This window comes from Ziziphus jujuba, chromosome 1 (assembly GCF_031755915.1).
Source record: "Ziziphus jujuba cultivar Dongzao chromosome 1, ASM3175591v1".
In the NCBI taxonomy this organism is placed as follows: domain Eukaryota; kingdom Viridiplantae; phylum Streptophyta; class Magnoliopsida; order Rosales; family Rhamnaceae; genus Ziziphus; species Ziziphus jujuba.
The window spans coordinates 19,606,873-19,624,139 of NC_083379.1; the positions used below are offsets into that span (position 1 = coordinate 19,606,873).

The window sequence follows — 17,267 nt, forward strand, 5'->3', positions numbered from 1 at the left end:
TTATAAAGATATTAAAACAAATAAGAATAGGCTTGCTACAGTGTTTTTTCCTTTGTTTTTTTAGGTTTTTATTCATTTTATTTCCTTTTAATTTTTTGAATTCTACTATTTGTTATTATTAAAGACAATTACCATTTTATATGTTGAATTTTAATTAAAATGTTTAATTTTATTAATTTTTATTTTAAAATTTTAAAAATAAATCTTTTAATAGTAATTAATTCAAATTGTCATTTGGCATGTATGATTTATTCATAATTATTCATCAATAATGATAAATAGTATTTTTTTAATTTTAGGTCATTACTTAAAAGATAGGCGCTACTTATTATAATTTTCCATTTAAAATCCAAATGATAGAAAATGGCATCCAAAGGTAGTTTCATTCCTCAAGAAAGTATGTATATGGCAAGCTGCATGGACATGAATACTACAAATTAATATAAAAAATATACCATATATAATAGCATATTTTTTATAACAATAATATTAAAATTATTAAAATATTTATTAAATGGTATGATAAATATGGTATATACATTATTATTGTTTTGTAAATAAATTATATATTATTAAATTTATATATTATTTTATAAATAAATTTGATAAATAATTTGATTCCTATACTATTACTGTTTTTATAATCAAAGTGAATGGTAAAATTTAGTGGGCTACGTGCATGTTCACGTTTGAGGGCATGAAAACATCTGTTTCTCATGATTCCAACCAAAAGAGAGAGAATGAGCCTTAATGCGATAACATTGATTATTTATTATTATTTTTTCCCCTTTTTTGGAATCATGCATGTTGTTTCTCATGATTGTTCAAAGCGTGATAGATATTGAAAAAGAAAGTCCGTATATGCAAGACCTGCTGACCAACTTGATGGTGTGTGTGTATATATATATATATATATATGCCACCTAAAATCCATGAAAGTAAATGAATACATCAGAAATAAGGGTAATTATATTTTGATATTTTTTAATTTTTAAAATTTTATAATTTAGATTTTTAATATTTTAATTTTATAATTTAAAATTTTAATTTTTTATTTTGTTATAGTTTGGATCTTATCTAAGTTTTAATTATTGATAGTCATAGTATATAACTGATATTAAATTGTATTAATTTGAAACTAAAGCATTTTAAAATACAAAATATTAAAAATAATTTTAATATTTTACATTTTGGTATATATATATATTTTTTAAAAAAATTGATACATGTTATCTTATTAACATTAAATTGTATCAAAATTCAAATTAAAAGATGTTCAACATGTAGATTTTTATAACTAATTTTAAAATTTTATACTTTTTATATTCTAGTTTTAAATTTGCTACTGTTTAATATAAATAATATGAGATAGTTGTTACACTTCATCAGTAAAACGTTAAATATGTTTATACTATTATAAATTAAAAATTTTAAATTTAAATTGTTCGTATAAAAAGTTAATAACTTAAATTATGAAAATTTTAAAAGTAGAGGATATTTGCCATAATATATGTGAATTTTTTTCTTTTAATTGCAAGACTACATTTATTCCAATCAAATGGATTTATCTAATATTAGGTAAGGAAAGATTTCCATCTAAAGTTGCGATTTAAGCTAGGGATCTGAAAATGTATCTTCAATTGTTTTAAATGACCCTAATTTAATATTCTTGACCATAATGAGCTCAAATTAAAATCTTTTCAAGTACGCTAAATGCTGCTTCATAATTTTCATTGCTACTATATAACTCACAATTTTCACTTCACGGGCATATATGAATGACAAAAATGTTACCTAAAAACGCCCATATCTTTAACTACTATATTCTCTAAATATGAAAAATCATCTTTAAAAATTGAAGCAACAGTAAAATGAAACTCATTTTTTTGATAATAATGTCTCTGCTGCAAAGTGGCATGTGGACTAGCAGACGTAGGCATATGGCATATGCATCACTTTATCTGGTTTGGGACAGTGTGCTTAGAAGGTAAAGGAGGAGGATAGCAGTCTAATTTTTATTATTTTATTTTATTTTTTATTTTATTTTTGGGGTACTGTTGATGCATTCAATTTTCGATCATCCATCTATAGGCCTATATAACTGCTGTTTTCTGTGCCATAAATTTATTGGCAACTGATGAAAACCCAGTAGATACCGTACAGCAAACATTTAACTTTTATTCATAAAAAAAAAAGATTTAACTTTTAATTTTTGAATTTATACACATATTTCTTAATACCATGCTTGACATAACTGATAAAATCGTTTGAAGAGTCTCCAAGCATAGTTTTTCCACTCATTATGTATATCAGTTTATACGTGTAAAAGATGTGCTATCTGAGGAAAAGTTGTATTGTATTTTATTATAATGAAAAGTGATGAATATATAGTACATGATAGAGGATCTCACGTGAGTCTCAAACACATATGTGATAAGCTCAACTTTATCATTATTGTTATCACATCTAGAATACAAAGGTTGAAGCATACACGAAGCCTAGACTGATTAGATCAACCAGTTATGTGAATATCCGTTGGTTATTAAAAGAGTTATTACATGACATGTCAAAAGCAGCTGCTGCATTAGCACCAGATGGAATTGTGCTATCAATATGGTATGAGAAGAAGGGAAACAGTCCATGGAATTCTAATAATATATCAGTATTAATATATAGTTAACTTTAAACATGGAAATGTATATATATATATATATATTCCCTACCAGGAAATATATATATATATATATGTAAGCTAAAAATTTCCTTTTCTCCCTCTGCATTGAAAGAGGAAAAGTTGAAAGAGAGGAAAATATATCTGCATCATCATGTCAGGGTTCATGGTGATAAACTGATAATATATGATTTATAATTCCTACAATAAATATCTATATCGACATATTTACAAAAACAAATATGTATAAATATATATCCACATCAGTTTGAAATCTTCAATCCCCAAATTATATTTGAAGGCTGTGATTAATTGTCATTTATTAAACCCACCAAAAAAGAAAGTGGAAACATCACGCATGACCTGACTGTCAAAATGCCCGCTAATGAAATCCAATCAATCAAAAATCCATAAAAACAAAAATCTCTTCCAAAATTTTTCCTTTTTCCAAAAAACAAAAAAGAAAAAAAGGAAAAAAAATGTTTGGCAAACAAAATACAAAATAAATAAAAGCTCTGCGAAAAACATATCCAACATTAATGATTCGTGGAAGTACATCTTCTAAGACTTCGGAGACCGAATTGGACTCTTCCCCCAACTATAATTACGCAAATTGCCATCCCCACACTGCTATTCCTACTGTTTCCTTCTTCCCCCAAATTCAATTAAATACTCTGCAAAACCCTCGGCGTTATCTCTCTCCTCTCCTTCCTATAAAGAAGAATCTTTCTTTCATTTTTTTTTTTTTTTTGGGGCGTCTCTCTCTCTCTCACATTTTCTAGCCCGCCGGTTTGTTTTTCTTTTTCCAATCGGAGAGTGTGATTAAAAGGTTTCGTCTAATTTTATTTTTTTTAATTAATTTATTTTTGTTTTGCTCGATGGAGGAAGAACCGTTGCCGGACCATTTGCGGTGCAACCGGAGTGACGGCCGGCAATGGCGGTGCAAAAGGAGGGTTATGGAAAACATGAAGCTCTGCGAGATTCACTACCTCCAAGGCCGTCACCGGCAGTTCAAGGAAAAGGTACCCGAGTCTTTGAAACTTCAAAGGATGCGGAAAAAGAAGGCACTCAGTAACAATAATAACAATAATAGCAGAGACCAGAGCAGCGTCAAAATTAGGGTTAAGAAGGTCGAGAATTTGGCCAAGTTGATGAAGAGGAAGAAGAAGATGAAGGAGAATTTCAAGAGAGGCGCCGACGCGCAGTTGGAGTTGATCAGGATGGTTCTGAAGAGGGAGGTCGAGAAGAGGAAGAGGAACAAGAAGAAGAAGAAGAAGAAAGACGAGGAGGAGGTTGTCGTGGAAGAGAATCAGAACAGCCAAGGAGGAGAGCTTATGAGATACCTTCCCAATGGTCTCATGGCAATCTCTTCCTCTCCATCTTCTTCTCCGAGGCAGCATTCTGGTTCCGAATCGCCTTGTAGAGTCAAGGTTGGGGTTGATTTTGGGGCCGTTAGGTATCGGCAATTCCGGTCCAAGAACATTGAGCCAATGCCTACTGGTACATTGCAGGTAAAAATAAAAATAAAATAAAATAAAATAAATTCTGTGCTTTTGTTTTTTCTTTTTTTTTTTTTTTTCCAATGGTGTTTCTTATTTTTATTTTTTAGGTTTTGCCCTATGCACGAAATGTAGCGGAATTGAGGAGAGCTAGGAAGAAGAAGTGCCATGGGTGTCATAAAAGTGTTTCGAGGATTCTAATCAAGTGTTCCAGTTGTCAAAAACAGTTCTTTTGCTTGGACTGCATCAGAGAGCGGTTTGTTTTATTCAGTTTTCGTTTGGTTGAGCTATCATGAATTTCAAAACTCTTGAAACTTTGTGGATCTTTTGTATTGCTTTATCGGGCATGTTGAATTTCATACTACATTGTGATTTCTGTTGCTTATAAATATATGCTACTTAATTGTAGACTAATCTTCCCTCTTTATAGGCAGTTAGATGTAATGGTTTAATTGGATTTAAAGAATTAAAAAAAAAAAAAAAAAATTCTAACGTTGTGCTAAGTTCTCTACCTATGTTAAGAAACTGTTGGTGATATTTTAAAACTTTGTACATATAAAGAAACCCTTAGACTGGTTTCTTCATCAGATGTCGGAATTCAATCGCTAGAGACTATTAAACCACCGGGACACCACAATGCTTAGATGTGGAATGATTTTGGTGAAACTGTATAAGGAATTTGGTGTTGCCATTGTGATGGAAATTGTTGCCTTTCTTCTTATCTGCTTGTGCATCTGTCTCTTCTGAAAACCATAAAACCTTGCTTAACGGATAAAGTTTGTGCAAGAGGTCAAAGACTTCTGATTTTATTATCCTACTTTCTGTTGTTTCTTTTTTCAGTTTTATACTCATATGCTTATACGATTGTTTGGAAATGCAGGGTGAAATAGCAAAGCATTTTAACTTTTAATTGTATGAGGCATAGATATAACACCATTTCATTGAGAGCATAATAGCTTAGTATCATTAAGTATAAAGAGTATAGTTTATAGACTCATTAGGGGGGAAGAGAGGGAGATGGAATTTCTCCATCCAGTAAATACTGGCTAGAAAGCTTCATATGGACTAGAAGACCTGGTTATTGCCTTTTTCTCTTTTGCCAGAGGAGAAAGGAACACTACACAACACCTGATAATGTTTTTTTTTTTTTTTTTTTTTTTTTTAAGAGAAAAAAAGAAGTATTATCCGAACCTAGTACATTAATACACATAAATACCCTTCGAGTGGTGTCCAATGAGCAACTGGTTCATCATTCAGATTCTGTTTATAGACCGGATGCTGCTGTATATTATGTTCTCAGTGAGAAGTCTCTGGCTTTAAATTGCATATGAATGATGATTGATTGAAAATCACTTCTTAATCTTTGTAGCTCCATGTTTGAAATTGTGAAATATTTATTGATCGGTTGTCAATATGTCATTTTTCTTTTTCTTTTTTTTATTTATTTTTATTTTAGGTATTTAGAAAAACAAGAAGAAGTCAAGATGGCATGTCCAGTTTGTCGTAAAACTTGTACCTGTAAGGACTGCATTGCAAATCAATCTAAAGACACTGAAAGTAAGGTCTGACATCAAAGTTCGCTGATTTGTGAACTAGAGCAGGCTTAGTTTGATATAAAATGCTGATGGTTGAATTTATATGTACCCTGTTTCAGGATTTTTTGGGAGAAAAAAATAAAGCCGAAGTAATATTATGTTTCCATTATTTGATTTGTATGCTTCTTCCTGTATTAAAACAAATAAACCAAGACCAGGATGTCGAGCTAGAAACAGAGGCAATAATGAAAGGTAGCATAGCGATTCTCCTTATGTTAGTGTTCCGTGGATCAAATTTTAGATGGATAATGATAAACAAGGGACTTATTCTTGTCTTTGTATGGACAGGGAAGAATCCCTTTAATCTTTATGTCAAGCAGGTTGAATTTAACTGCAATGAGCAATATTGCTGGTATGTTCCTGCATTTGGAAAGTTTCAATGTTAATAATGAGTTTAGTTATTTTGCTTCTGTTGATTCTTTGGTTTATGTTTTGCTTCTGGATCAGCAATAAATGTGAAGCTTCCATACTGGATCTCCATAGAAACTGCCCAAATTGTTCCTTTAACCTTTGTTTAAATTGTTCTCGTGATTTTTATCATGGGACCTTTCATGATAGTATTAACATGTCTATCTCAAAGAACCCCAACAAAAAGAGAAGCCGTGTGTTTGGTAGCAAGCAACATTCAGAGAAGAAGCCAGTTAGAACCCCCAAACAGAATTTCAGTGATAAATTCTCTGATTCTTCTGCTTTACCATCTGACTTGAGACCTTGTAGTGATATTGGTGGTATCTCATGCCCACCCAAGGAGTTTGGTGGTTGTGGTGAAAGTCTCCTTAATTTGAGATGCCTTTTCCCTGTGACTTGGACTAAGGAGCTGGAAATAAATGCAGAAGAAATAGTTTGCAGCTATGACTTTCCAGAAACCTCAGACACATCTTCATGCTGTTCACTATGTCTTAGCACAGATAAAAAAGCTGAAGATATTGAGCAGTTGCAAGAAGCAGCTGTAAGAGAAGACTCGAATGATAACTATTTATATTACCCTAAGCTTAGGGACATTCAATGTGAAAGCCATGAACACTTTCAGAAGCACTGGAGCAAAGGTCATCCTGTTATAGTCCGTAATGTGCTTCAGGCTGCAATGCATTTGAGCTGGGACCCTGTAACGATGTTCTGCGCCTATCTTGAGAGAAGCATTGCCAGATATGAAAATAACAAGGATAAATGTGATGCTACCAATTGCTTGGATTGGTGTGAGGTCAGCGTTTTTGCAGTAATCAAATTCCATAACAAAAACTTTTATAGCTATCGTAGTATTATCCTTTTTGTTTCTATCTTTTCTACTGTTACTAAGTTTTTGTATTCTTATTTTAGATTCCACTAAGCATATTTATTAAATAGCAGCCGCTATCTCTCTTTCTGTTTCTATTGTTCTAACATTTTCTTTTATCACATGGCAGGTAGAAATTGGTATCAGACAGTACTTTATGGGTTCTTTGAAGGGCCAGACACAGACAAATATGTGGAATGAGACTTTAAAATTAAAGGGTTGGATGTCTTCCCAGTTATTTCAACAACAGTTTCCAGCTCATTATGCTGAAATAATCCATGCTCTACCATTTCCAGAATACATGAATCCAGCATCTGGTCTTCTAAATCTTGCTGCAAGGTTGCCGCAGGAAATTCCGATTCCTGACCTAGGTCCATGTGTGTATATTTCATATGGCTGTTCTGAGCAATTTGTAAAGGCCGATTCAGTGATAAAACTATGTTATGATTCATATGATATGGTATGCCTGGTTATTTCTTTGTTTGTTGTCCCATCAAATGTATATGTTGTTCTATCTCTTAAAAATTAACAATTTTGAATCATGCATTGTATTTCAGTTATTTCCATCATTAGGGAGTATCTTTCCTTTATGAATCTGTTAGGAGGTATGCAATGCCTGTTATGTTTCTAAACCGTTAGGAGGTATGCAATGCCTGTTATGTTTCTAAACCATCTTAATTGAGAGAATTCATCTGTTTTAGATGCAAGCATTTAAAGCTTTTGGTATATGGTACATGCATTTGATCAACATCCTTAACCTTTTGTCTTTCCTTTTTGATATTTGCTTGGTAATGACCAAATTTAAAATGTTGGTGAGCCATCTTTTGGCAATGCCTCCTTTCATACTACATATGGTAGAAATTTTTTTCAGTGAAAAATTTAACTGCTTTTCCTCTACATTGATCACATTCTGTGATTGGTATCGGTGTTGTTGTGTAATGATTAAATGATAAAAACAACTGAGCCACTCTTTGGTAATTTTTATCTTATTATAATTATCAAGCTCTATTTAGTGAAACTTGGTTTTAGAGTCCAAAAAGTGAAGCATAATTTTTTTTGCAAAAGCATTGGCATTTTTGGCATCTCTAGTTTGAACATTTGTGGCAGTTATCCTCTAATTTGTTAGGGACTGCTGATGACTTTGTATGTTTTCTGCTTGTCTTTTCATCCCAGGTTAATATTCTGGCACATACTTCAGATGTCCCTGTCTCTGAGGAACAACTTTCTAAAATAAGAAAATTACTGAAGAAGCACAATGCTCAAAATCAAAGAGAGTCTTCTGGGATTACTTCTGATGAAAAAAATGTAAGTAAAGTCAAAGGAAAATCATCATTGCACAGTGAAAAGAAGGAAGAAGCAGGAATACAGGATCTTATTGGAGAAGAAATGCATCTAAGGAAGAGAGTTGCCAGAGTCTCATGTTCTTCTGCTGCCATCCTTGAAGCATGCTCGAGGAATCTCAAAGAGGATAATATGCTTCTTGGCGGAGAATCTGATTCTGACTCTGAAGTTTTGTTGCACTGTGGTACTATCCGTGGCTCTGAGTCATCAGAAGATAAGAAAAATTGCAGGGTTCAAAATCAAAGCTCCAATCATTATGGAAAGGAACTTCTAGTAGAGTCCCGTGGTGCCCAGTGGGATGTTTTTCGGAGACAAGATGTTCCTATGCTTATAGAATATCTCAAAAGGCACTGTAATGAATTCGCTCATACACATGATTTTCATAACGATGTAAGTCAAGAACCAAATGCCTTATTAACATTTCAGAGTAAATTTTGGTTGACTTGTTTACTTGTTCATCTTCTACAGGTTATCCATCCAATACTTGATCAGAGTTTCTTTCTTGACACTACTCATAAAATGAAGCTTAAAAAGGAGTTTGGTAAGTATTTTTACAATATGATTTTTTTTTTTTTTTAACCATCAACAGTAGCACAAGCTAACCTAGCCTGTCACTATTGCCAGAGATTGAACCATGGACTTTTGAGCAGCGTGTCGGAGAAGCTGTCATCATTCCTGCTGGATGTCCGTACCAGATTAGGAGTCCTAAGGTCATATATACAACAGTACTTTTTGCACCTTATATGATATTTTGAAATGCGACAACATTTTTCTTTTTAAAAGGAAAAGTGTTATCTTTCTGAATGACTGCAACAGCTTTCTACATTAAACAGCTTTCTACATTAATTGATCTCTTAAAGCATATTTATGAGTTGGCAGTTTCACAGTCTTCGTACAAAAATTCCCACACTTCTCATATGCTGCTTTCCATCTTATGATATGATTGTTTGGAATTATTTGCAAACTTAGTCCCAATATAAAAAGCCAAGAATATTTTATCTTAGATTATTATCACATTCTAATCAATCGTATGAATATCATATTTGCTTTAGTTCGTTAAGTTGAATGGGAAACTATTTTGAGTTGTACCTTCTCATAAGTGGTAATCTTCTACTGATATTTATTTTGACATGCAGTCTTGTGTTCATGTGGTGTTGGACTTTATCTCACCTGAAAATGTCACCGAGTGCATTCAGTTGACTGATGAAATCCGTCAGCTTCCAGAAGACCATAAAGCAAAAGTAGACAAGCTAGAGGTGATTTATTTAACAACCCAACTGCTTTCGTTATGTTTCTTTTTGGAGAGTCAGGCTTACATTAGGTCGATGTGATGGTTGTAGCATCGGATGCTCCTTTATTAGCTTTTGGGTTCGAATCAAAAACTAAGATTTAAAAATCAATTAGCGGTCAAATATGAAGTTAGTGACATACTAACCTTGTCTGTGTAAAGTGAACCATGTATGGGTTAGTGAACCCTAAATTTATTTTTAAATCTCAGCTTTGAAGTAATTTAAGAGTTGATAAAGGAAATTCTGATGGTCAAACCATAAGATTAACCTGATGGTAAAACCATAAGATTAACCTGATGGGAGCCTGATTGTGTTTTTGATTGTGATAAATAGTAGGATTATGTTTTTGATTTTGTCATGAAAGCAGGTGAAGAAAATGGCCCTTCATAGTATCAATGCAGCAATTAAAGAAATTCGTGAGCTCACTTGTCCAATGTAAATATCTCGTAGCGATTTTTTTCCTTTTTTGGTTTTGTTTTTTGTTGCAATTTTTTCATTCCCCATTTAGCTCCAGGACATGCATTTGTATGGATTGGAGGTTTCTCCTTTGAGTATATAAATTTGTAAGATGACAGTCCGAAATTAAACGATGTGGAGTATTTCTCTGAATAATTGTAAATGCTAATTGTTTGGACATGAGGTGCCAAAATTTATCTGTATCCATGTGATGTGATAATGGATGGAACATTTGTTCAGATTGACGAGCTTCAGAAATAGTCTAGAAAATTGTTATTTGAAAAAATCAGTATAAAATTTGTATTATTATTATTATTATTTTTATTATTGTTTTATAGTTATTTTGAATTTACCGGGTGGTTTCAGTTTCGGTATAAAATATCGATGGTTTGTACACCATATTACACGATTGCCAAAGACTGTTACGACACAAAGCCGAAGTTTCCCCACTCGTTCCAAGGTGCACCAGAAAATGTCAATCTACTTCTTCCAAACAATTGCTGCGATGTTGATGCGATGTACTATCGTATTTATTTATTATTTTTTATTGATATATATATATATATATATATTTTTTTTTTTCATATTGGTAGTAGAAGATTCATTTTGAACTTTTGTAAGAAGTCAGCCTCGTAACTAATGACATATGGTTCAGAGCTAATAGATTGGGCTTCTATAATAATAATGGATTTCACATCACATCTTGTATTAACACCACCCTCTTTATTGCATGTAGTTTGTGTTCTTTGTAATTCTAATTTTAGAACGCTTATATGACAAGTACCAAAGATTGTATTTCAATCTAGATTTTTATTGAAATTCAAATAACAACTGTCAAAATGACTAAACACTACTCGTTGAGCAACGCATTTACAAGACACATTACCTAATCCACCTCGCCATATCATTTGGTTCTTTATTTTTATTGTCTTATTCATAAATTGTGACAATTTGTTTTTGGCTTCGAAGAAATGGTCTATATATGAAGATAAACACTGGTAATATGTAATAGATTCCTACACCAAATAATCATTAACATAACCTCTAGCTAATGCAGTATAGGAACCAGAACTAGGAGAAAGGGATATAATATAACGAATTAGAAGAAAAATTAGACAAAAATGAAGAAACAATATGAAGAAACATATATATATTAATCAAAGAAAGATTATTTCATTCAATAATTCATATCATAATTAAGTTAGAAAACCCTATTTGTAATAAACTCATCTAAAAATATAAAGAACAAAAATAATAAAAAAATCCTAATTAAATAAGAAAACTAAAATAAAAATAAGATAAAACATAATAATATTAAAATCCAAGTAAAACATAAAACTGTAATAAATTATTTCTTTTATTCTTCATCATTATTCTCCTCTGGTTAGTGAACTTGACTATGGTGAGTTACAAATTTAGCATATCAAATCATCCTTACAAAAGCTCGTCATCCTCCATAAGAGGAACAGTCTCAGCCCTTAACTTGGCCAGCACCAACTGGATTAGGTTTCATAACTAGAGAACATTGAGGGCAACGAGCAACAATGTGACCCGTTGATGACAACGATGATAATTGGGACATTTTGGAACAGGAGCAGTAGGTTTAGGTGGTGGAACAGGTGGAGTAGAAGTATGTGGAACAAAAATGGTGAAGGTAGATAACTGATATGATGCTTTTTGTCTAGGTGGGAATGAGATAGTTTGTGATAAGTGCTTTTCAGTCGCATTAGCCTTGTAAAAAGCATCATCCAAAGAAAATGGAGAGTACAAATGCAACTCATGTAGGATATTAGCCTTCAAACCAACTATGAACCTGTTTTTGTAGGCTCGAGGCTCCTCTGCAAGTTCACAATGGGAAAAAAAAAATATATATATATATATATATATCTTAAAACTGCGTCATGTACTTATGAACACTTGAATTACCCTGTCTAAGAAAATAGTATTGTCTGAGTCAGCTACCCTGTAGCAAGCTAAGATTCTCTTTCAATCTATACTTCGTTTCATCCCAACGAACCACAGGAGCATGGCCTAAGCGTTCCAGTTCTCGAAAAACAGATTGCCAATGTCTTTTGGCAAATCCCACCAATTTCATACGAGCAAAATGAAAGCTGTTTGCCTATCAGTCAAAGCATACCAATCAAAGTAATCCTCAAAAGCACCAACCAATCTGATAGGAGCCTTTGTGTGTATGTGTGATAAGCCTCTGTTTTGGGCAGTAAGAAACAAAGCTAAACAGAGCTCCAAAAAAATAAAAAAGAGAAAAAAAAACAAAGAGTAAAGAGAGAAAGAGTAGAGGGAGAAAGGGGAGTTGGAAAAAGGGAAAGGTTGGAAAAATAACTATTATTCCCTACCCATCCTAAAATACATCTGGGTATTTATAAGTGAAACTAACAACCCCTGCAAACCTTTAGCCACTAAAACTAACATGATTAACAAAATAACGATAGTCATAACAAAGACTAAAGACTTGTTCTAATAACAAACAGTTAAAGAAAATAACAACAGCTCAAGGACCCACTAACCATGCATCCCCTACACGAATTGATGAGAATCCGTCTGAGTCCGCACAATCGACAATCCGTTGGGGTGCTGACCCGATACGGATGAAGACCGGACCGATCATTAGGGCTCAAGCTAAGAGATTTAAGGACAACCTGGCTGCCTTTATCCAAGGAGTAATTAAGTCTCAAAAGAGTTTGTCCATACCCAAAGATACAAGACCCGTTTTAAGCATCAAAATGGTGGAGGCCGATACAGACCCGGATTGCTGTTTTCGTGCAAATATGGACTCCGGACAGCAAGAAATGGTTCCAACACTTCATGGATTCAATGAATATCATTAAGAGGACATGAAAAATCCAGCCAAGGCTGAGTCAAAAGCATTTAAAATGGGCTTGTACGGACAGCAAGTAAATTTGGCCGAAAATGTGCTGTTTAGCCTCTAGCTTTGACTGTTCTTCTTGTTGAAGCAAGTTTGACCTATTCCAATCAAGGGGAAACGTGTGGGAATCATTATTAATCATCTTTGACATCCTACATGGCACATGGAACTTATTTGGAGCCTAAACAAGCTGGAGATTGGTCAAAGTTAGCTTACTTAGAAAGATAGTAAATTTGTTTCCTAATTTGATTTTAACTTTTTGTTTTAGGAAATTAGTCTTTTATTTGGTCTTTATTTATTTATTTTCTGGACAAATCAATTATTTTATTATTTTCATTGTAAATTAATTAATTCCTATTTCAAAATTAAGAAATTAATTAATCTAAATTAGAATTGGAAATGAGGTGATTTTCGACAATCATTAGGTTTCCTATTCTATGTGACCGGTTTTACCTAGTTAATTAGGGTTTTATTTTATAAATTTTTTTAGCCTATTTAAGGGCTTGTTTTATCAATAATATTCAGTGCATTATTCATATAGAAAATTATTTGTGAGATTGAATTCTCCTTGTTCTCTTTAAATACCTTAAACACCATTAGTGAATGAGTGTTTTAGTTTGACTTATCAATAAGTATTCATCATCTATTGTGACATCTTTATTATAGCAAGGTTTCTAATCACAGGTTGGTTAGGGGTTGAGGTGACAATTAGAACTTGAACATAATTAGATCCGGGCTAATATAATACAGGTTTAGGGGTAGGTAGTCCTAGGTTCGTATCATTTGGTATCAGAGCTAAATTTTGTTTAGGTTTGATTTATCTTTACTTGTTTTATTTATTTTGTGTTAATTTTCAATTTTAGCATTAGGTTGAGGTTGCTTCTATCATCATACATGTTCTCCATATTTAAAAAAAAAAAAAAAAAAACTCATTCCTAGTTAAATTAGGTTTCCTTGTTTTACCATATTTTTGCTTCCTAGTTTGTTGGTTGTTTTTTTTATCCTTATTCTTAGCAATTTAGTTTATTGTTGATTTTTCTTTGATGTTTTGATCTTCAATATTTGCATTCATATATTAAAAAAAAAAAAAAGTGTGTTTGCGGCAACATATATAGATTTACAAAAAAATTGCAAATTTGTATTTTGTTGTTGGTGGTCAAGGGTTTGGTGGATTTTTAGTGTGGAACTGCTATTTTTGGTGTTGATTTTTGCTACTGGAGTTGTGTTACATTCTGTGAGTGAATATATAAAAAAAAAAGAAGAAAAAAAGAAGAAAAACTGAATAAATGAAAAGAGGTCAATTTGTTGAATTTAGTGTTTGCTGGAAATTTCTTTGAACTGTTGCATTGTTGACTTTTTATTCAATGTTTGGAGTTGCTAGAGATTTATTTTTACGGCTGGATATTTGAATTTTAGGTGCTAAAAATATTGGATTAAAACTAGTTAAAGGATTTCATACAAAAACTTGAGCTACAAAGGACAACAACCAACAACTATTCTTTATTTTTGTCCAAATTTGATATGAACTTAGGACGACCTGCTTCTAAACCTTTATAATATTAGCTTGAATCCAATTATATTCAAGTTCTAATGGTCATCTTGATCCCTAACCAACCTGTGATTAGAAACCTTGGTATATAGTGAAGACGCCACAATAGGTGATGGAAGTCTTATTGATAAGTCAAACTAAAACACTCACTCTCTAATGGTGTTTTAGGTGTTCAAAAGAACAAATAGAAATTCAATCTCATAAAATAAATTTTGAATATTATTAATGGTGTGTTCTTCCTAAAAAAAAAAGCCCTTTTATAGGCTAAGAGAAAACAAAATAAAACTCTAAAACAAAAAGGGAAAATCAGCCATGCAATGAAGAATCCTAATATGGCCGAAAGTCTCCTCCTTTCCTAATCTAATTTGGATTAATTAATTTTTTATTATTTTGAATAGGGAATTAATTAATTTACAATAAAAATAATAAAATAATAAATTTCCTAAACTTATTTATCCAGAAAATAAATAAATAAAAATAAAAAAGTAATGGTAATTTCCTAAAATAAAAAGTAGAATCAAATTAGGAAATTAAAATACTAGCTTCTTGACTAAGTTGACTTTGACAAATTTTTGACAATTTGAGCTCCAAATTAGCTTCAATATGCTTTTTAGGATGCCAAATAAGCTTATTATGGAGTCTCACACATTGTCCTTGCTTGAAAGAAAGAGAAAAACCAACTCAGCAAAATACAGTAAAACCAGCGGAAAATACATCAAAACCGGCCAATTCTTCAATCCATGCACACAACCCCTTTTTGGATGGGTTTGAATCTACCTTGAATTGATTCCATATCCTATTAAATATATGTATTTAATGCATGAAGCATTGGACCCAATTCATGCTGTCCGGACTCCTTGAATGTACCAAAATTCTATCCAGGCCCATATCGGCTTCCACCACTTGTATGTTGAAAACAGATTTTGTATCTTTGGGTATGGACAAGCCCTCTTGAGAATGAATTACTCCATGAATAAAGGCATCAAGTTTGTCCCTAAACCTCTTGGCTTGAGCTCTAGTGATCAGCCCAGTCTTCATTCGTATCAGGTCGGTACCCCAGCGGGTTGTCGGTTGTGCTAGCTCGGGAGGATTCTCATCAAAATTGATTCTTGTTCGTGTTGAATTTATTTTTCTAGAATTTGACTCTTGAGTTCTTAATTTCTTACTATCTGATCCAGTTCTTATTTTTTCCAAAGTTTGCTTTTTTAAATTACCTTATTTTTGCTTAGAAAACCCGAGAACTAAGTGTTTAAAAATTCACTCAGTATTGTTTACTTTTTCTACTGTTTTGTTGATAAGTTTAATTAAAGCATACTTGTGATCTAATTGCTATTTTTTGGGGGTTTTAATTAGAACTTTGAGTTAATTCTTTGAGTGGAAAAAGGCAAGAATGTGTAAGCTTTAAAGAAGGTAAAAGCCGAAACTAGTGTGCAAATACTAATGTCGAGACCTTGATTGAGTGAAACATGTAAGAAAGTGAATTTGGTGAGGTCTTATTTTATTTTTGTGATATTCATACAAACATGGCAGATTCAAGTGTGAGAAGAGGAGATCCACCATCGAGAATTAATGAAGAGGAGTCCATAGGATTTAAAGGCGATTCCCAAGCTACGGGGAGTGGTGAGAAAATGGACATGAGGGCTATCTTAGAGCAATTACAGATGATGAATACTCAATTTTACCATACAAATCAAAGGATGGATAGATTAGAAACATCCCAGGGAATGCCGAATACAAGGTTTGATGCTCATGGAGGCCGAGGTTGAGGTCAAGGAGGCCGAAGGCGACCTAGAGAGGAATTTCGGGAAGGTAACTTTGAAGATGACTTAGAGGAGGAGTTTGATGAAAATTTTGCATTCTAAGGAAGGCAGAGCTGTGGGAGACCAATAAGGAATAAAGATGATGATCTTGGGAATATCAGGGTAAACATTCCACTTTTCATGGAAAAAAGTAACCCGAAAGCTTATTTGGAATGGGAGGAGCGTATGTAGATGATCTTTAATTGCCATAACTATTTGGAGGCTAAGAAAGTTAAGTTGGCAGCAATGGAATTTGGACATTATGCACTCCAATGGTGGATTAATGAGCAAAGTATCCGAAGAAGAGTTGGTGATGACTTGATTACTACATGGCGACAAATGAAAGGAGCCATGAGGAAGCAATTTGTACCATCACAATATCATAGGTTGTTGCATCAAAGACTTCAACTTTTATGATGAGAACCCACCTGAAGCCGCATAACCGACAACCCGCTGGGGGTGCCGACCTAATAAAAATGAAGATTGGGCCGATCACTAGAGCTCAAACCAAGATGTTTAAGGAAAAACTGGAAGCATTTATATAGGAGCAGTTAATTCTCAAAACAGCTTGTCTATACTCGAATATACAAAGCCTGTTCTAAGCATCTGAGTGGTGGAAGCCGATACGGACCCCAGTAGCTGTTTTTGTGCAAATTTGGACTCTAGGCAACAACGAATGGTTCCAACACTTTATGATCTCAATGAATATTATTAAGAGGACATGTACGGATAGTATCTCAATTTGGTCGAAAATGTGCTGTTTAGCCATTGGCTTTGACTCTTCTTCTTGTTTGACTTATTCCAATCAAGAGGCAACATGTGGGAATCATTATTAATCATATTTTGCATCCCACATGGCATATGAAAGCTGATTTGGAGCCCAAATAAGCTGGAGATTGATCAAAGATACC

General features: G+C 33.0%; 1 protein-coding gene across 1 annotated transcript; it reads left to right on the forward strand.

The window, feature by feature from the left end:
• The first annotated feature begins 3,070 nt into the window (after nucleotides 1–3,070).
• Nucleotides 3,071–10,442, forward strand: LOC107422024 (lysine-specific demethylase JMJ28). Its single transcript, XM_016031410.4, has 12 exons — nucleotides 3,071–4,182; nucleotides 4,281–4,426; nucleotides 5,627–5,732; nucleotides 5,825–5,957; nucleotides 6,054–6,117; nucleotides 6,213–6,966; nucleotides 7,169–7,498; nucleotides 8,212–8,769; nucleotides 8,848–8,920; nucleotides 9,004–9,089; nucleotides 9,516–9,635; nucleotides 10,036–10,442. The coding sequence occupies exons 1-12, from the start codon at nucleotides 3,550–3,552 to the stop codon at nucleotides 10,105–10,107; spliced, it is 3,075 nt and encodes a 1,024-aa protein (XP_015886896.3). The 5' UTR covers nucleotides 3,071–3,549; the 3' UTR covers nucleotides 10,108–10,442.
• Nucleotides 10,443–17,267: the final 6,825 nt, after the last annotated feature.

Coding starts and splice junctions, on each gene's coding strand:
- LOC107422024 (XM_016031410.4), top strand. CDS start 3,550: ATGGAGGAAGAACCGTTGCCGGACCATTTGCGGTGCAACCGGAGTGAC. Junction 8,770..8,847: donor CACATGATTTTCATAACGAT/GTAAGTCAAGAA, acceptor CATCTTCTACAG/GTTATCCATCCAATACTTGA. Junction 9,636..10,035: donor CAAAAGTAGACAAGCTAGAG/GTGATTTATTTA, acceptor TCATGAAAGCAG/GTGAAGAAAATGGCCCTTCA.